The sequence below is a fragment of the Haliaeetus albicilla genome, chromosome 28 (genome assembly GCF_947461875.1).
Source record: "Haliaeetus albicilla chromosome 28, bHalAlb1.1, whole genome shotgun sequence".
Taxonomy (NCBI): Eukaryota; Metazoa; Chordata; class Aves; order Accipitriformes; family Accipitridae; genus Haliaeetus; species Haliaeetus albicilla.
Genome location: NC_091510.1, coordinates 1,548,120 through 1,569,573, shown reverse-complemented (window position 1 = coordinate 1,569,573; position 21,454 = coordinate 1,548,120). Strand labels below are relative to the sequence as shown.

General features: G+C 37.9%; 1 protein-coding gene across 2 annotated transcripts in view; it reads right to left on the bottom strand.

Moving 5' to 3' along the window:
• NUP205 (nucleoporin 205) overlaps positions 1-20,518 on the bottom strand; it is a 54,355-nt gene extending 33,837 nt beyond the window's left edge. Inside the window, exons 1-12 of one of the 2 annotated variants that reach the window (XM_069773537.1) lie at positions 20,378-20,518; positions 15,380-15,522; positions 13,543-13,714; positions 12,430-12,574; positions 11,307-11,466; positions 9,143-9,371; positions 8,815-8,979; positions 7,863-8,038; positions 4,682-4,798; positions 2,978-3,115; positions 1,692-1,842; positions 723-928 (exon numbers count right to left, since the gene is read on the bottom strand). In XM_069773537.1, coding sequence (XP_069629638.1) covers positions 723-928; positions 1,692-1,842; positions 2,978-3,115; positions 4,682-4,798; positions 7,863-8,038; positions 8,815-8,979; positions 9,143-9,371; positions 11,307-11,466; positions 12,430-12,574; positions 13,543-13,714; positions 15,380-15,522; positions 20,378-20,405 — 1,830 coding nt within the window. In that variant the 5' untranslated portion in view covers positions 20,406-20,518. Of the gene's footprint in view, positions 1-722; positions 929-1,691; positions 1,843-2,977; positions 3,116-4,681; positions 4,799-7,862; positions 8,039-8,814; positions 8,980-9,142; positions 9,372-11,306; positions 11,467-12,429; positions 12,575-13,542; positions 13,715-15,379; positions 15,523-19,793; positions 19,814-20,377 lie in introns of those variants that run through there. The other variant, XM_009928915.2, reaches the window with a different exon arrangement.
• Positions 20,519-21,454: the final 936 nt, after the last annotated feature.

Below are 21,454 nucleotides of genomic sequence, written 5' to 3'. Positions count from 1 at the left end.
CTCACATAGGAACACCCCATTATCACCATCACCAAGGATGATTTTTAAAAAGCCTAATTACTTTCACCAATCTGTCTTGTGTTTGCGTCAGCAAAACCAAGGGCATCTCACTACATCACAGAATTTTTAAGCTGCAGAGGCTGCTGGGTACTGAAGAGCTGAATTCCACACTATCCAGAATTGCCCAGACAATTCACAATACAAAATCTGCATTGCAGTTTTATTCTCTTAGAATCCTCTTCCAGTCAATTCATGGCATATTGTACTCTTTTGGTTTGGGGACATTTTAAATCTAACTCTGGAGGCAAGTTTCACAGTTGATCAGTTTCCTTGCCAAATTTCTACCATTTCTTTTTAAATTCATCTATTATTTTTGCCTTTTCAAACTCATAATTAAATGCAAAGAACTTTCCTACTCAGTAGTCATTTCTTCTGAATATACCTCAATTCTGAAAGACATCTCCATGACACCAAAGCATCAGGGCAGCAAGAAAATCAGTAACACCAGCAACACAGGAAAAGGTGTCATCACTTCCTGCTTCACCTGGACTGTGTGTTTGGTCATAACAGTTATTCCTGATGCTTCCCGTACTTTTGTTCTAATTACACAGGTAAATTTGCCCTACATACCTTTTTGGTCAAGTGAACTTCACAGCTGAATGATGATGTTTTGCAAGAAAAAAAAAGTATTAACAAAGAAAAACAAATAAAAGGTTACTTACCCAATTTACTATAACAGTGGTCAGCTGTAAAAATGCAATTAATCCATCCTGTTCTTTCTGTGTGATTCCTCGGAGAGGCAGATGACGATACTGGACACTGTCTGCACTCGGCAAGTCTTTCCTTAAGTGCTCATGATAAAGCATCAAAGAGTGGAAGAAATGCTCCCAGGAGACAGGGCTGCCACCTGCTCCTTGAATGTTTTCCGCTAGAAAAATGACAAACAGGTGACAAGATTTGTTTTCTACTCTTTCACAGGGTGACAAGCAGAGTAGTTAAATTTAAAAGGAAAACTTTCTTACCTAGAGGAAAAAATAAAGTTCAAAGTACAGCTATTGTTTCCAAAATTAGTGGTTCTAGTTTGGAATTTTTTTGGTTGTTATTGGGGTTTTTTTGTTTGTTTTTGTTTTTTTAATAGAGACAGAAAGGTACTAATATGAAAAGCCAGTACAAATAAGTTCTCCATTCTATGAATCAGAATGTGTGCGGCATTATTTCTATCTTCAAAGTAGGTTTTTTTTTCCCAATTTGATCAATGCAAAATTAATGCAAAACACAGGACTAACCATCATCTTTTACTTTCAGAAAGTGTTATTATATTACATGTATCAAAAAATTGTAACAGAACAAAGTGCATCTAAAAAAAGTCAGCTCAGGAAAGATAACTTTAAGACATTACTCATTTTATAGTTTACAATAAGCATTACTGATGTTCTGCATCTCTTATGGTGTTAAGACAGAGCTTTTTAAAAAAGTGCATTATTTCATTATGTGAATTACTTGCTAAGGTGCTCAGACATTTAATTAGTCTTTTTTTTCCCCAGATTACACTTTCAAGTGAAGCCTTCCAGTTTCATCTTTGTACTAATAATGAATATTAAAAGTATGAAGCCACAATTCATCTCAAATGAGTCTTTGTACTTTTCTAAAGAAAAGGAGTTGAGAAAGAGCTGAAGTGTCATTTTTCTTACCATGACTACTGCCATTGACTTTTAGCAAACTAAAGCAGTAATGAGCACACTGAGGTCCACTAGCCAGTCCCCGCAGCATTTTCAAGTATGGGATGTAAATTGTGGAAGGAAGTAGATCTCCCATTTGCCTAACAAACTTTGACAAGACAACCTAGGAAAAATAAACATCAGTGTTTTAAAAAAAAAAAAAAAAAAATCTGAGTATTTTAGAAAAACAATAGGCAGCCAAAGTCAGAAAACAGATTCTAATGTAATCAGGGCAGGATAGAGGGGTAGAATCACAACTGAAAAAAAAAAAAAAAAAAAAAAAAAGAAATCCTTTGTAGACTGGCCTATTTAGTTTCCCTGAAGGTGAGTATATGTTTCAAAGAGAAAATAAACAAAACAAAATAATGCATGCTATTGCAAATTATACTAACTCTCCAATTGTGTATTTCTAGTGATAAAATTTACTTCAGCTCACAAGTGCTGCACAGCAGTATTATTAACACATCTCACAGTGCAAGTTAAGTGATATTGGGAAAGAATTCACTATGTTTGTCATATCCCTGCACAGTAACTCACACACACAGTAGTTCCTCCCAGGGTCATATTAGGGTGTTTGCAGATTACACCAGGCCCTAACTGAAGATGCCAGTATTCTGGGTGGGTCTTGGGGTGTGTCCAGTATGTCTTGTACTAGATTTTGCCTAACACTGCACGGTCCTTCAAGAAGCATTGAAGGCTGACAGCATCCCAGTTATCTAGAGTTTTGGAACATCTGCTTCATCTGTTCAGATTGCTGCTTCATTCTAATTTTAAGTTCTGTCTCTCATGGGCTATAACCTTTGGGCTTTGAATAATTACAATACTCTCATGGATTTTTACACCCCAAAATACTGTCAATAACAGTTAATAAAGTTTTTTTATAGTTAAGGAATTTAACTTCTCAGTTACAGCAAAAAGGTATGTAGAGGTCATCTGACAGAAAACACAAGAGCACTGTTACCAGAATTCATTTAGCAACTGCAATAAAATCAGACCTAAACAAAATTTTCAAAAGAGTTTTGTTAGGACTCTTTCTTACTAAGATCACTGACAACCACAAATGACTGGCAGTAGCTCACTTTAGAGCAAGCAACAATAACCATGTCATGCAAAGCAAGACACATGCAGATAAGCCACTGATAAAAGATAATGTCTCCTTAGACGCTAGCTGTCATAAGGATACCAAAAACTTTGTTGCCTGGTTTTTTTATTACTTTAATTTCAAGTTATTAGTAATTACTCAAGAAAATCGAGATAACCTGGCGCTGAGGGGGTCGCTGATGAGCTACTCCAAGGTAGGACCCCATGATGGTAGATGACTGCAAAGGCTCTGATGGACACCAGTACTCAAGCGCAAGTTCCAGATTAAAGGGGTCTTTCCTATACAATTCAGCAATCTATCAGAGAAAGGAAGATGTTAGAAAAATATCAACTATATAAAGAATAGATGATTACTTCAACAATAAGCACTGCTTCTAGGTAAGCTAAACACGTCTGAGAGGCAAAGCATCCCACAGCTGCTGTTCCATTCCTTAAAACTCTCTGAAAATGACAGCTTCTAAATAGCAATATGAGAACAAATGACAGCCACAGAAATTCAAAATGTACACAGAAGTAAAACTTTCATAACTTCTATCTAAATATTATAGATTAAATCCTTGCTAAGGAAACAGTGTCATTTCTCCTTAAATAACCATTTGCGTACCTTGATATATTAACTTAAAAACAAGTTAGCCAGTATCAGGATTAGCAATCTTACCCATTATCTGAACATACAAACTTCTCAGAATAAATTTTAATTTCTAGGTCTTCATTTAAGTTTACTATATATCTCAGAGCTACTTAAGAATGCATTTCACTATAAATTTTCCTGTTAATGTCCTATGACCTAAAGGACTACCTTTGGAAAAGACAAGTAATCCCTGTATTAAAGACTGCTATATTGAAAATTGCACGCTTGTGCATTTTCATTTTAAATAAGGGGAAATATGCAAGTTTTTAATTTATTCATGAACAGAAAATATAATATGCACCAGTTCAATATGCACATCTGTTTTCTGATGTGGGGTTTTTTTGAAAGTGCAGTTAGGTAACTTTAATAACTAATATTTAAATAAACAATTATTTAAATTTTCTTTCAATTTTATTTTATTTCAATTTCATTTCTTTTATTAAAAAATATAACAGAAAGAGAAAGATCTTTCTTTTAAATATACATTTGTGGTCAAAATTCTACTGAAACTAAGGAATTTGTAATTCCAGCAGCCTTAATGGGGTCACCTTGCCTAGCCTACTCTACAGCAAATACCAAACAGTCTTCCAAAATTCTCATTACAAGTATATCAACACATGAAAATTATTTAAACATTCCAATTCTTTATCAGAATAATTGTCAATAGTGGGGGGAACCCCCTAAAACCTAATTATAGTTTACCTACAGTAAACAGGGAAAAATTTGAAGACTTACAGAAACATAAAACACTGTGTAAACATAAAGGTCTAGATACACAAAGGTGTTCCATTCCAAAGAACTTCCATGCATTTAGCCAGATCTGAACTCCAGTGACAGCCTGTAGTCTTAAAATTCCTATTTCTAAGTTACATTAAAATAAGATGGCTTATGATAATAGATATGCTAAGATAATCTTATAAATTTTAGATATTTTGTAAAATAACTTCAGCTCAAGAATTCTTCAAACATAAGAAACAATGCAGTATTTACTTACTAAACAAGAATTAAATGACACTTCATTAACATCAGAAGCCAAGGCAGTAAAAGAATTCCTTTACATGAAAAGTTACAGAAAGTGTCTATATTTAAGAAAAAAAAAAAAAAAATCTCTCTAATCCAGAAAGGGAGAGATCCAGCACTGTATGTTATCATTCAGATACGGGTTTTCTGATGAAGAAGGAAAGTCACTATCAGTTTTTGCCACAGTAATTTAAAAGAAAATAGGCCTTACTAAAAGCATTAAGTGCTCCAGATCTCTCCGAAGGGAAATAGGTGGATCATTACCCATCTGAATACTCATGTGGATCATGCGAGCATCTTCATCAGCACGGTTTCTCAGCTGTTTCACCTACACAGTTTATGAAGCGGAAAAAAACACTGGTCTTTATTTAGCTAAGAATGAAACAGAAGAGAAATAATGTATTTGTCTAAACAGCCTATTAAAAATTAAGAAATCAAATGAACTTGCGCATACATGACAAGAATATTCAATTTTATTTTTTTTTTTAATCCTCTCCCCTCAAAGAGCTTACATTCAAAGATACATTCAAACACTTTTCTTACTGCCAAGACCCTCAGTTCATAGCAAAACCCCTGAATTTACACTATGGGAGTTTTTCCCAACTGACTTCACCAGATCCTTTAGTTTGGCCCCAAAAGGTGGATCCTTTTCATCTTTTTACTTCAAAAGCTAGATGGGTTAGCGTCAAACAAAGAAAGGTGGACCATTATCCACAAGGAGCGAAAATAAACAGAAAACACTGTAAAAATAATGTTTTCTGTATATACATCTGTGGATTGCACCTTTCTTAGCATTTAAGCCTACTTCTACTTACAGCTACTTTATGTTTTAAGTTTTGGATTGATGTAGTTACTTCAGACCCAGTCTGTCACAACTAAAAGCATTACCACAATAAATACAATGGGGCGGGGGGTGAAGAGAGCAGGGAGGGGAAGCACAACTGCAGCAACTAAATAAAAAGGCCTTTAATCTGTATCCTAAAATTCTTTGTGTTGAAAAAAGTAATTACTAAACAAAAAACAGCTGACATTTAATTCTAATGTCAAAGAGCCTTTGACAAAACACCCCACCAGAGGCTTAGAGAAAACAAACAGCCATGAGATGAAAAGTTAACTTTTGTTAAATATTAAGCAGACATTGAGGAACAAGAAACAGAAATAAGCAACCAATTCAACACACCAAAAATTAAAACATGGTGATAGTCAATAGATACCAGTTCATGGTCTATGCTATATCTTAATTTGCAAAATTGAATGAGCAGCAAAATAATTGTGTCTCATCAAGAAAAAAATAGTTAAAAACTAGAAAAAACTGTGGAAAGGGTCAGAGCAAACCAGCCAAATTAGTATACTAACAAAATTAATACACGGACAAAACTGAGTTGATAAGTGAAATAATGAATTATCTGAATTACTAAAGCTAGTTACCAAGTTCTGAATGTAATGCAGTCAACCAAAAGATTTACCCAAATTATCACTGGCAAGCAGCATAAATGTTAAAACTATACAGAAGAGTTAAATAAAATGTTGACTTAAAGATTTAAATAAAATTGAACAAAGGTTATAGATATACAAAAAAAAGAGATCCTGCAAAGCAGACACTTCTCTGTACCTAAAATTTGAGATCCAGTAGAAAGAGATGAGTATATAAGCCAACTACTAACTAACAGCAGTTAAGACAAAAAATTCCCTTGTAGGGCTATATCCCAATTGCCTGCTAACAAAGTCTTTCCTGTAAAACAGCTAGCACTGGCCTCTATCAAACTAGAATACAAGCCAACAGTCAGATTTTTGCTTATATCCTGTATTACAAAATCCTACTTGTAATGAAGAATATCTCTCTTTATCTTTAGGCATTAACTACAATCAACTGCAGATCTGAGCCAAAGCCAAAAAACTGAAATGGAAGAGAAATACTCTTCCCAGAGATAAAGCTTCCAATTCCATAATATAGTGAAGATGAGAGATCTACCAACAAACCAACCAACAGCCTTGGGATTTTCAGGCCGTTCTGTGAATACAGGAGACAAGGTCACATCTGTTCTAAATCTAGTATGGCAGCAACCTCAGCTTGGGTCATTCTCCAGCTCTTCTACCTTCATTCAAAAATCTACCTTGTATCTCTTTCATAAAAACCGGTATCATTACAGGGAGACATTTCATCTTTCATAAAGCAACATTATCCAATGAAGAACTGCCTCATGAAAAAGTTCCCAGTTCCAAACCTGTTTGCACTTCATTGTTTAAGGAACTTGCATAAAATACACCTCACATATTCCTCATATATTCAAAAGACTCCCAAGGGCTACTGTGTCTGTATTACAGAAAACACCATTGCATGCAGCCTTCAAAGGATGTCCAAAGCCAGTTAACAATGTGGTAAGTGTTATATGCGGGCAGGCTTTGCAGCAGAAATATAGCTGTAAAGTTATCAACATGAACTTGTTTGAACTGACGTTATACTTGTTCTATGGATATTCTGTGGGTTAAAAAGCCTGAGAAAACAACATGCAACACCAACAGACTATAAATAAATCAGGATTAAACCTAAAAGCTGTCTACAACATGTTCATATATGACCTCAAAGGTTCTTAAGGCTCAAATACTGTTTTTCCTGCCAATATTGTTCTCGTTCTGCAAGGTTACAATGAACAAAATATATTTTTAAATCCTTCTTGCTGCACATTGAAAAAAGTAATTATTTGGCAACTCCAACTACAGCTCAACAAAATGAAGGTCACAAAATAAAGCCTCCATCAATTAAATAAAAGTGTTTTCATAGAATTTTTGTTTTCCATGTCTAGATAAAAGTTCTTGCACAAATGAAACAGTTTTAATTGCTTCAAACTTTTTTTAAAACCCTTTTGCACCATTTCTGCTGTTCTAGTGAAAACAGCTGCTCATTTTCCCAACAATTGATACTACTGAAAAAGCAGAATCCCTCCCCTTAAATATGGAAAAGATCATTAGTAAAAGAATAAATTCAAAATGAGAGACAAAAACCATAAGTTAATTTAGGTTACACTACTGTCTGTATCAAAAGAAAAAGAAAAACACCACCACCACCACCAAAAATCAATACCCACATGCATTGCTATCAATTTCAGCATCCATTTAAATTTTAATCATGTAAAACAAAACAAACCCACTACCACCACAAAAGCTTGCTTTGCAAATCTCACCACACCGAAGTGTTTTAAAAATCACATTCTACTTCAGTGTGGAAAAGAAACCCAAAACCATATCAGTTCCATAAAGTCAACAAGTTTTCTGAATTGCAGCACCTCAAGGTGAGGGTCACATCTGAATCTCTATGCTTCCTGTCCTAGTGTTAGAAATATAGAAGAGATGCCCACATTTCTTCAGAACTGCTATTCACACAAACCACTTACTTTCATTGGCATAAGTGCAAGGAAGTCTGTGACAAGGTTATGAATTTTGCGAATGTAAAATTCCTCCTGGTAGAAATTTTCAGACCCCACAACTGATTCAGTTAGAAACAGGAAGACATTATCAGCAACCGCTAGCTCTGCCATTGCTTCATCTGCCTCAGTGAATTCTGCAAGAGCTGGGCAATAAAAATCACAAGAGGGGGAAAAAATAAATTACAATTACCTGTTACCAATCGAAACATATTTCAGAGTACCTGGCTGACATGCAAATTGACATGCTTCTATCAACTATGTTTTTTCTACTGTACAGGGAAACACCAGAATGGAAAAGACAAGTTAATGTCAGGTGATGATCTCAACTTTCTTCGTTAGTAAGTGTTAAAGTGCATAATCCATTTACCCACTCAAATCTAAGGCTGTGAACCAAGAATCACATAAACATCAATTATAATGTTTACATTTTCTTTAATAGATATTCTAGAGCAGACTCAATTCTGACCTAGTAGGGAGCCTGGAAAGATTGTGAAGTACAGAGAGAAAAAAAAAAAAAAAAAAAAATAGATTTGTCCTCTCAAGATACTGAGGTTTAACATTTACAGATGTAAAAAGTCAGGAGCGTGAACCTATTCTTAATTTAAGTGTTCAAATGATACTAAGGCTGCTAAAATGCAATCTTTCACATTTTTCAGTACATTAAGCTCTCTTTCACTTCAGTGAGACACTGCAATATCACTGTCTAATAACTAATTATTTCTAAATCTGTGTACATTTCAGAGCAATTCAATTCTCGACAACCAAACTCACATACTGAGAAAGCTTTAACAGAGTGTCAACAGTAATTTTATCATAAAGATAAATACTAACACTTCAAAAAGGTAACAGATACTTTGACTTACACCACTTGCAATATCTGAATACTAATATGAAGCAACTGCACTTTAGGGTAATTTACCTGTCACATCGGACAATTGGGATATTCCTCGTAATGCCAGCGCCCAGGCTAATCTAACAGTAGCTTGCAGGCCTGGTAATTTCCAAGGCTGAGACTCCTGAAGACGAGTGTGTATTGTTGCTATATACTGTCTTTCTGCTAGCAGAGGGAGCCGGTGCATCAAATCTTGAAGAACAGCAAAAACAAACACAACACCAACACCCAGTAAATGAACGTGAAAACAAACATGCAAAACCTTACCTTTGTTACCAATCAATAACAAAATTGGTTAAATAACAATTTATCCATCTGCACAACGTATCTTCTTTGGGAAACCTGCCAGCATTACCTTCACGATCCTCTGTGCCTTGTTCCAGAAAGCTGACATCAAAGCAGTAAAGGAGAGCCATAAGAAGAGACAAGTTCACGCCATCCAATGAGCCATCAGCTTCCACTGTTACTTTCTCCAGATAACTTATGAGGATTAGAGTGTCATCCTTACTCAGTGGTGACTGGCAGGTCCACACAAACAGACTTTCAGCCAACGACTGTCGGCATTCTTTAATGAGGTCAGAAACCTTTAAAAGAAAAAACAAACAAAAAACCAGTGAATATAAATATTCTGGCAACATGTTCAATCTCTCCTTCTCAGTCAATCAGTATGACTAGCTTAAGCTAAAAACTAAGGACGGCAGCTACAGAAAATGTTGGGCTTTTTTAGTTGCTAAATAACAGAAGGCACACTTCTGCTTGTTAAATGCATTCATATTCCCATGTATTTCATGTGAGGTGTGAGTAGAGATCCTGCAATGACTACATGCAAACCTGCACCTCTGTCAAGGTCAGGAGACATGAATCTACACAGAACTTTTGTAGCTGTAAATGTGCCACACCAAAGTCCATTTCCTGTCTCTAATACATAACAGCACTGGTAGTAATATCCAGATAAGGTCGTAGCCTTCCCCCAAGAGATGCCCTCAACTGACTATACAAATACCTAACTTTTAAGACACCGAGAAATACGAACAACATTTAAAATTAGAACTGTCTTCCCCCAGACAAAGTATTTACATCAACTTCAGAATGTAAACATAAATGAAATCTATCATCCCCTATTACATATGGAACAAATACCATGCCCAACAAAGACTACCAAGCATTTTCGTACTAAAAATATTTTCTTTCTTTTAATTTGGCAAAATACTGCCATGCTATGATACAATTAAGTACAATGGCTCTTGAAAACAAAGTTTGTCTTTCTTCTAACACTTACACCAAAAATTACCTGTTTTCAAAGAAGGACAAACATTTATTTAATTTAACTTCCTTGCTCCCCCCAAGCTGAGTTTTAACTGCCTTAAGTCTTATGAAAACAGTAGAAGTTAAAAAATAAAAAGCAACTAATGGCCTTTCATAATGGTATTTGTAAAACTGTATTTTATTTAGCTAAATTATGAGCTTCTAACAACATTCTTGCCCTATACCCACTGTACCTGGTTAAATAAAAAACAAAAAAACAACAACAACAGAAGAGCTATAAGCATTCTATCTCCAGTAAAATCACATGCATGGAGATAAAGAGAAAAATGTTTCAACATGTAACACAGCAAGAGATCTGCACACAGACTCCAGCAGAATAATAGTTCTAATGAATACAGAGGGAAATATGGTAGTCCACCTAAAAGGAAGAAAAAAAAAAAACTTCTAAAATTAGAGTGTTAAATTAATTTTAAGGTAAAATTAAGGTAAATTAAGGTAATTTAAGGTAAATCAGAAGGATATTCTTTGCATAGTTTCTAGATTAACAGTAAAAGTGTAAAACTAGTTCTTTATTTGGTGGAAAACAGATTGACTGATTATAACCTAGAATAATTTTTAGACAGATTGCCCATTAGAAAGAAGTTCAGAAATTAAAACAATAATGTTTAAAATATTCCTACTAGAAACATACTCTGCAGTTAGTCACAGTCTCAATTAAGTTCAAGGATTATAAAAATGAGAACTCATTTTCAAGCAATTCTCACTATTAGAAATGCCTCTGTTCATATGAACACAATTGGATTAAGTTATTAATAATTTGTGAATTTTAGTTTGCTGGTTTTATTCCAATGGTGCTGATAATGGTAGTACTGACAGCAGATGATTTAATATACAGTCTTTAGAATAAAAGTGACAAAAAAAAAAAAAAGAAATTTACACATACTGCAAACATTAGTCTTACTTTCTCACTGTCCTTGATTACACTTCTTCACTAAAAATAAGGTATGCCCTAGCATCAGGGAGCAACAGCAAAACAGAAATGCAGGAAGTAATCTGGATCCCACACTGGCATAGCACAAGCTGTGGAGTAGTTATTATGATCCTTCAGACAGTAACAGAGCTTGCAAAGGCAGAGAACAGAAACTGGAAAGTTAAAAAAAAAAAGAAAAATCACTCCATATCTCTTGGCAGTCTAACTGTACTCTAATCTGTGCAGTAATTCAGAATAATATTCACACCCAGTGAATATTTACCTCTTTGCGATGTTTCTCACTGCCCAATCCTCGTTCTCTCTGGAGTTTATCAAATTCATTGTTCAAATCAATATGAGACACAAGAGTGAGGATCTTCTGAGTCAAACCCTGCTCCATTAGGTCATCCGTAAATCGTGTTGTCATGGTCATTAACTCTTGACTAAAATGGAAAGAACATAAATTTAACAATTAATCATACTATTCCCAGTCACAGGGGAAGTCTAAAATAACAAATCCCATCAAATGTATTTGCTGACAGAAAATGTCCAACTACATTATATACAAAAAGTAACTAAATGTGCATTGTTAATCAGTAAGCAGTGCCCTCTCAAAACATCATGCTGAATGGATACAAAGTCTTTAGGTAACTGTAGGTTCAAGAGCATGGAATATGAGAATACAACATGGATCAGCTAGCTAAGATCTCTGTCAAAAGGAAAAAGTACTATACATAAGATGTACACAACTCACAAGCTCACAGCCTCTTGAGCTGTGATTCATGTGGCTGTGGACAATGCAATTGTCTAATTACGTACACCCTACTGAAGTGGTGGAGCTAGTTCTGAAGTAATAATTTATTTTATGTTTCAGAATTTGTATTTACACTAGAACACATCTTTTAATTTTTCTCTAGTCAAGCAATCACTGCACATTGGAAGTAAAAAGTAAACAGTATGTACTGTTTTCTTTTTCAAGTCAAAAAATGTTAGCATGTTACGTTCACCAGTAAATAGTGCATCCATTTTAAGCAAAGGCAGGAGCACAATCCTCTGTTTTGCGGGACACGGGAAGTCAGAACACAGCAAGGGCAGAAACTCAAGTCTCTGAAATACTGAGTAATCATCACTAGTTAGAAGAACACTGACTGAAAGGGTGTCTGAAGCAAAACACTGCTAAAAGGTGAAGTAGCATGAAAACTGAACGTAAAATGGATATCCTTATAATCCAATAAAAATATGTGTAAGAAGAAAGAATATCACGCTTAAAAAACAAACGTGAAAGCAGCTGCATCAAGTTATGAGAAACAAACAAATCTGAGAATATTTGTATTCCCTTGAGTCTAATCAGTCCTAAAAGCACTCAAAGCAAAGAGCTTTGATCAGCTCATCACCCTAATACAGACCTGAGCTCCAACGTCCATGTCTTGCCTTGGCGTGACTGGATGAGGGTTCGTAGTGAATTGGCAATGCATCTTTTCCCATCCCAGTACAACAGAACAGCCACTAGGCCTCTTGTAAGGCCAGGAAAATGAGGTTGCTGGTGTTCTCCTATTGAATGAAAATGCACAGTGTAGTCACAGGAAGTTGAACATACACACTTTGATAACAGCTCTATACCTTTGTATTTCTAACTGAAATACAAGTGTAGCATTCAAAGCAAACATGGTTATTCACGATCACTTTGATTTGTTTCAGTTACTTAAAAGAAATCACAGACATTTTGGGTTCTATTATTAAAACTGATATTCAACTATTAGAACATCCAAAAATTTAAAAGAAATAGAAGTGCAAGTCCATAAATATCCTGGTCCAAATGGTATTTGCAACTGATATCTACCCATCTTAATAATCAATTCAAGCTGATTATCAGCAAGATCTCTTTTCTTTATTCAAAATAAAATTTCCTGTCTGAATTTACACCGAAAATTCAAGCTCAAAATAGAAAGCAAGGTTGACTTGAAGATGGCTTTCCAAAGATGACAAATTCACAAGCTAGTTATTTAATGAATTTTTAAAAAGTTAATGATGAACAGTAGCAAGTAATGATAACAATTATATTTTAATAATTCTGAAATCAATTTTCTACTTGCAAAGTATGTGTCACTTTCCAGAATACTACTCCTCCTAATCAGTTGCTAGATTATGATCCAAATAGAGTCACATATCAATGTATAACTAATACATAATTTGAAGAACCAGTATCTATTACACTGCTTTATGGAAAAAACTCTCAATCAATTATCTTTAAACTATTTTTAAATTCAGTGATAAAGTAAATCATAAAAAAACCTCAAATTATTCCCCCTTTTGCAATCACTGCATAAAATATGAACATTAAGGTTCAAACCACTGTTATCATACTACATTACAGTGACAGCAGATTTCTTTTTAAGAACATTCTATGTTAGGAAGCTAAGGCCTTGACTGAATCATGCATTCATGTTAAGCGTACACTGAAATAAGAAGGGCCTATTTAAGTTTTATTTCTCCAGCTCTTAAATATTTTCCCTTCTCACCAGCTAGAAGGAGCTCAACAGCTGCCAACTCTCCGATATCAAAGAGGTCACTGAGGATAAAGGCTTCTCTGATGAGTTGCTCTGGCAAAAGCCTAGTTCCCTGCTGACCCTGGATAGCAACCCCTTCTGTACTTGCTTTCTGAATTTTCTCATGCTGCTGAACATTCTTTGGCTGCAAGAGAAACAAGCATCGGAAGTTATTCAAAATGGCAAGATCAAATACTGAATAAAGCTTTACACATTAATCCTTCCTCGCAAAGACAGTTCTGACAGGTTAAGTTGTCATCATAAAAACAAAGGCAGTGTTTTTAAACGCAGAGATAGTGAAGGCATCCTAAAAATGCTTCACACTTGCACAGCAATGGGCTCTTCGTGGCAACGTACCAAAAATAATCTTATATAATCAGTGCTGACATTTAGTTTACTCAGGCTAATGGAGACTGAAAGTAAATTTTGATACAACTCTCAACAGGAATTGGTATCAGCTCAATGAAAAACATCTGGGTCGTTGATGAGACATGTTGTCTTACTCCAAAGCACTATTTTCTACATCATTCTTTTTTCTGTTAAACTCAGATGCTAAAATATACCAACAAAACTCTATAGCTGACTGTTAAATTTTCTAACCTATCAGTTTAAAAAGCCATCTACTACTTCAGAAGTAACACCACCAAGAGAAGACATATTTCTAGTTGCTACCTTGTGATCCATCAGCCAAGAAACAGTGAGTTTTTCCACATCATCTCACATTCCTAACAAGACACATTCTATATTTTTAAATCTATGTGTTCACCTGTTCTGTGTGTTCATTAACCTGACTGGAGCATGGACCACAACCAGAAAAAATAGTTTTCTGCTTTATTTCACACACACAAAAGAGTAGCAAAAAAAGCTAATACTTGACTGATTGTCCTGATCTCAGCTGGGATAGAGTAAATTGCCTTCCTAGTAGCTGATATAGTCCTATGTTTTTGAGTTAGGTATGAGAAGAATGTTGATAACACTGATGTTTTTAGTTGTTGCTAAGTAATGTTTAGTCTAAAGTCAAGGATTTTTCAGCTTCTCTTGCCCAGCCAGCAAGAAGGCTGGAAGGGTACAAGAAATTGGGAGGGGACATAGCCAGGACAGCTGACCCAAACTAGCCAAGGGGATATTCCATAGTGTGTGACATCATGTCCAGTATATAAACTGGGGGGAGTTGGCCTGGGGTGGGGATCGCTGCTCGGGGACTAACTGGGCATCAATGGGCAGGTGGTAAGCACTTGCACTGTGCATCATTTGTACATTCCAATCCTTTTATTATTACTGTTGTCTGTGCATCATTTGTACATTCCAATCCTTTTATTATTACTGTTGTCATTTTATTAGTGTTATCATTATTAGTTTCTTCTTTTCTGTTCTAGTAAACCGTTCTTAGGTCAACCCACGAGTTTTACTTCCTTTCCCGATTTTCTCCCCCATCCCACCGCGGGGCGGGGAGGGGGACAAGTGAGTAAGCAGCTGCTTGGTGCTTAGTTGCTGGCTGGGGTTAAACCACGACCCTGATGGATCATCAGATACTTTTACTATTCCTCTCAAAATAGCATTCAAATAATGAGAGAAAAAAATACATTATACATAAAATTATCCTGTGCAAGACACAAAATAATATGTATTATTCAATTTATTTGTATTCTTACAGCAGAACAAGATTGCTATAACACATTTGTGTTATGTACTGTAAAAACGTAGAATGAAAAGAATGGTCAGGGCCTAAATGGTATGTAACACAACAATATGAGAGAGAGTAAATCATCAGCTCTCCAACTCATTCCACAAGAGAGGATTAGTCCAGTACCGGATTTCTGAAGAGAGAAATGAAGTCAGATTTGTGTTTCTTTAAAACCTGGTCGAGGCGATGAATAGCTTCAGGTTGCCTTTTCCAAATGGCATTCATTACAGTCTGCCATATGTCCTTATACGGACCCCACAAGCTGGCAGCTAAAAGAAGAAATAAAACAATATATTTGAAATGAAGAAAGAAAGAAAACTAATTATTTATACACTATTTTCAATAAGTAGACTTTTTTAACTTACTGTTAGCCTCTGCTTGACAGTATAGACTTATGCCCAATAAGCAAAGCTTATTTTCCTTTCTTAAGGCACAAAAAAAATAACAACAGTGGTCTGATATAAAACCTAATTGCATTTAGGGAGCTAGAAAAGCAGAAAAGATGATGTATGCAGCTAAGTTCTGGGACTGAAAGTCACCTTATAAAGATATTTGATACAAGCTCTGTAATCTTTCATCCTTATATGCCTAAGAAATTCCATACAATTTGGTAAGATTAAAGGATAACTAAGAACTGGACAGCAGACCTTGACTCTGAATGGAACTTGGCAAGGCAGGCTTCCTGTTCTCCATTTTTGACAGAAAAATCCCAAACAAAAAAATACCTAATATATAAGGGATTGAAAATGAACAGCAGTGCTATTAGAATTTGTCACACCATTGCATCAGTCTGTGTAGAATAAAATAAATTAAAAACCAAAAATGTAAGATTAAAGGCAACATTCCATAAGAAACAAAAATCATAAGGACACTTCCCTTCATATTTTCATTTCTCATTTTAATTTAAAAAATAAATACAAGTACTTTTGATCCCTGAGAAACACTTGCTGCTAACATTCTGTACAAGAGCTTCATAAAGATATGAATTTCCTTTACTAGAGATAGACAGATCAATATAAATAATTACCTGACTATGTTTAGAAGAGACCAGATTATTTCTGGAAACTAGCAAGCACAAATATATTATATAAGAGAAGTCTGACCCTACTCTAGAAATACAATCTCTCTTCTTCCTCAACACTGAAGTTTCCTTTGCGTATTTCAAATCTGGATTTACTAGTACAGCTGAACAACCTCTTCCTCACTAGAAGTTGTATCATTCAGAACCCAAAGTCTGTAGCATGAAGACTGCAGTAGAAGTTCCCTTATCATCAGATCTCATGAAAACAGTATACCAAACTAACATTCAGACTTCAGCCAGAATCATTGTCTAAACTGAAAACCTTAGAGATGGAAAATTATCCTTACCTCCTAGTATTAACATCCTATTTAAAAAAAACCTAAAAATTTTAAGACCCACATTAAACAAAAGTACCAAAATGTTTCCCTTGCTAAATACCATTTGTATTTGTGAAAATTTCAGATTCTACACACCACAAGTCACTGCTAAACACACCAGCTAAATTTATTACCAATTTTTATTGTTTGCCTGCAAGCTACCATGTAACACCCACTGCCTGATTGCAGGTAGTTATGTGTTTCTGAGCATCTAATGAGATGGTCCCTGACCCAAAGATTTTATAAGCTAGCGGTGGTTTTTGCATGCTACAATTTTGCTAGTGGACAAGCTACTTTAAGAGGTTGCTGCTCTCATTCATTCAGAGCCACTTGTTCCCAACAGTACACATGCCTGCTTCATTAACTCTGATGGACTGCACTATAAGTCATGTTAGTCAAATGATCCAAATTAAAGAAGGGGAGGAAGCAACATTTTCCAGAGTTCTTCCGATCTTGTTTTTAAAAATCAGAGTATTTCATCAACAGAGGTTACAAAGTAGCCCTGCTAATCATAAAACAACTGAAAGAATGAAAGAGCAATGCCTGAAGCACAGAGGGCAAGAACAAGTGGGTAGTGAACGGCAGAGACCTCTGAAACTGGCTGTTTCTGAAGAAATGAGAAAATAGAACTATGCCTTGCAGAGTAGCCTATATACAAAAGATACTAGCTTTTCACCTAAAACTGGCTTAACTTCCCCCCCCCCCTTCTTCTTTTTAATGTACAAGTTAACACTGTGGTATAAAATGAAGTACAGAGGCAACATTTTATCTTCACGTAGCTTGCTCTGACCAGCTCCAACCCTTAAGGTAAACCTAAGTGCATCAAAGTCAAACATATCTGCACCTCTTCTTGACCAGGCTGCTTACATTAAGACAGCAAGCAAGAGGCAGCTACTCCGCTGTGAAGGTGCCCCTCTTTTTCATACAATCAAGACACCACCTCAAAATAATGCAAAATGCTATGTGAATACCCTGAATAATAAAGGCAGCATAAGCCAAGTCGAAGTGTAGCAAGTGAACATGGAGACAAGAGCAGGTCTCAGAGCAAGACCCCTGGTTTCAGTCAGTTTTATCACTATGTGAGGTGTCTTGCAAGCAGCAAACCAAGTAAAACTTTGTCAGTTTTATTCTGTTGCAGAGGAAGAAATCACACAAAACAAGAATAAAAACAAAACAAACCCTCTCACCCCAAACTCAGCACTAACAAAAACTATAGTCATTGACAACACAACCAGCAGTGCCAGTAGAGCTGTATCCGACAGGACAGCCTGTAAAAAAGGACAAATCCTCTGTCCTTTTTAAGCATTACAGTGTTTTAATCATACAATGTTACCCCTGCCTAAACTAATTCACTAAAAATAATTTCACACTCCAGACTGTAACTGGCTCTCCCACATAACTTCAGATTTCAGAGATTTACTTCCACTTGAAATGGTCTTTTCACTCTTATTAAATTAGCGAGTCCAATAAACACCAGCAGCAATCCACAGTGCCGGCCAAAAGCTGTTCAACTATTTTCCTGGCCCGTTTGTTTGCTCTTGTCCCTGCAACATCATTGCTTTGCACCAGCCCAAATACATGTAGTGTAAGGCATTAAAATCAATAAAGAATCTAACTTTTCTAACTAAAAACTAATAAAAAAAAGTTTATTTTCAGCAGGATCACATCTACAACCCAGTTTGCTCTCTGATGGCACAAGCTATGCTAGCACAAAGATGCAAGTATTTCAGAGAAAGGAATAAGCAACCAGGATGGCAAAAAGGTTGGACTTTAGCAACCATGCTGACTTTTTCCCACTTATGCTGTTTCTATTATTATTACAGTTTTAGTGTCCCATCAGGGGCAGCAAGGAAGGACAGGCTGGGTTGCTTCTTTTAGCAACAATAGCAGTTATCGCTTATGCCCGAACTTTTTGCCAACATATAGACTTGACCATGCTATGTCTGTCCCCACAAACACTATACTATAACCTAAGGCAAAATCTTCGTTAGTTCTAGTGCCACATCTGCTTTAATTTTTATCTAAGCTTTCATGTACAAAACTTCTTCTCCTATTTGTTTTTAAATTATAAGACTATAGAATCTCCGGCCACGTAATCCATACAATAAAGCACAGTCTCATTTGAACTACTCCAATTTTCACTTTAACCAAGCCACATTTCAATGAAGGATCTTTGCTTTATTACGGCTTTGCTGTGAGGGGGCAAGGATGCAGCTGATCCAGTTAGATCAAACTATCTCCTCTGTAAGATTTACTCCTTGCTTGACACAGGAATGGAGCTTTTAATTTTCTTAACTAGTCACTATGACACACACCACCTTAGCTGCAGACCTTTTGGCCATGCCCATATTCCAGTCACAACTGCTTTTCAGAGGGTCTCCATTCTCCCTGTATTAACCTAATGAATCTCAACAATGCAAATGCAACGTTTTGCACCTGAGACAGAATAACTCCATGCAACAGTACGGGCTGGGGGACCAAGCAGCTAGAAAGCAGCTTTACAGAAAAACACCCAAGTGTCCTGGTGGAGAGGAAACTGAACAGTAGTCAGCAGCACATCCTCATAGCAAAGAAGGCCTTTATGCCCTGGGCTGTATTAACAGAGTTGGGGCCAACAGGTGTAAGGAAGTGATTATTTAGGCCTCTCCGAGTCCTTCACTCCAGTACCGTGTCCAGTTTTGGGCTCCGCAGAGCAAGACACTGAAACAGGGAGCCAGAGAACAGGATGAATGAGGAGAGGCTGAAAGAACTGACCTTGTTCAGTCTTATGAGAAGAAGAATGAAGAGGGATGGGAGATTTGTCATCTGCAACTACTGAATGGCACTATACACAGAAAAGAGAGACAGAGGTACCCCAGGAGAAGATGAGCAGCAACAAGATGCAATACCAGAACTTCCAATTAGCCATCAGGAAAAAAGAAATAATTACTGTGAGAGTGGCCACACATTGGAACAGAGGCCCAGTAAGGCCTTTGGGAGGATCTTCATCCTCACAAGTATTCAAAACTAGTTTAGATAAGGCCCTGAGCCACCTGATTGAGCTGGCCTTGCTTTAAGGGGGGGAAGAGGAGGAGTGCTGGGCCAGGTGACCTCCAAAGTTATTCTCCGATTATCTAGTCATTTCCTTTTGTATTAGACTTACTCCCCAGTTATACTGGATAACTGCTGCCTCGGTAACCTGAAACTGCTCCTTGTGACAGGCTCCGAAAGGACCACGGGTGTTCCTGATACTCCTAATCCTTAACAACACTCAGCGCAAGAGGAACCAGCTCAACACCTCCAGGCTCCTTGTGCAGCAGAGAGCAAAACTCAGGACGTCCTTCTTTCTTTCCCTTTTCCCGCACACAGCATTAAGAGAGGAGCGCAACCCAGAAGCGATGCTTAACCACACGTGCACCCAGTCACCACAGCCCTCTCGAACCAAGCCGGCCTTTGCTACCCCGCGCCGCCAGCTTCACGCACTCCCCGCCGGGACCGCCCAGGCACGGCGGCAGCTCTGACCGCGGCGCTCCGTCGCCTCTACCCGCCCGAGGGCCCCGGGTGCCCCCGCGGGGGAGGAGGCCCGCACCGGAGGCCGCGCTCCCCGCCGCCCGCTCGGGCCGCGCCGCCTCCTCACGCCCGCGGCTCTCTGAGGAGAGAAGGGCGCGGGACCGGCGGGGAAGACGACGGAGCGCGCAGCGCCGCGAAGAACGGAGAGCCGCGGCCCCGCGCCCGGGTTCCTCTTACCCGAATTTACCGCCAACGGCGCCGCCATCTTGGCGAGAGGGAGGCGCGCTGGCGGCGCCGCCGCCCGAGGAAGGCCCGCCGACAGCCCGGGCTGCCCGCGGCGGCGCCTCCCGAGGAGCCGGGGCGGGGGGCAGCGTCCCGCCGCGGAGGACGGGGAGAGGAGGGGGGGTCCCGCGGCTTCCTCGCCGTTCCCGGCTTTGAGGCAGCCCAGCCGGCGAACGTTAAATGGCCGTTTCCTCGCCGAGGGGCGGGCCGGCGGCCGGGGCAGGCCGGCGCGGCGGGCCCTGCTCCGCTCCGCGGGCTGACGGGAGTTGTGGTCGCTTGCGGCGGGCTGGGCGGCCGCGGGTTACAGAGCGATCGTGCGTGGGCCGGCTTCGCGTTGGTGGTGGAGGCTTTTCGAGGTGGCTGCGGGCAAAGGGAGAGCGCCGGCGTTCTGCAGTCCCGCGTCCGCTCCTCCGCCGTGAATGAGGCATCGCCCCGGCGCCCTGCGGTTTGTCTTCTCCCCCTTCCTTCTCCGTGTCAGGCTGAGGGGAGGCTTTCCTTCCAAACCCTGCCCTGTAACCCGCGTTCATTGAATCGGGCAAAACGCCTGAGGACACTGCACCGGGAGGTAAATTTATTAGAACGCTTTCTATAATTTTTTTTTTCAGTTAAAAAAAAAAAAAAGTACTACTATTCTTTTTTCAAAACCAGAATGGTTTCAGACTGAAGTCTTCAAACAAAAAACCAGTAATTTGTAAATGTTTCAATGATGGATGAGCCTTACACAGACAATTAAAACAGCACTGATCACTGAAAACCAGTAAATTTAAGTTTCTTGTTCAACTTTGTTAGCAGGCGTGTGGTATTTGAAATTCCTGGTTCTTGGGCTTTGATCGGTGAACTAGGGTTTACAATCTTGTCTAGAAAAAAAAAAGCAGCCCTGATAGGGGTTATCCTGCGAAGAAAGCTGCATTTAAACTCAAAGTAGGTGCAAGAAAAAAGTACCAGGAATGAAGAAAAGAAAGCAAAAAGGACATTTGTACATGTATGTATGTATGTGGAGCTGAGGAACAAATATTAGCACCTTAGAAGTAT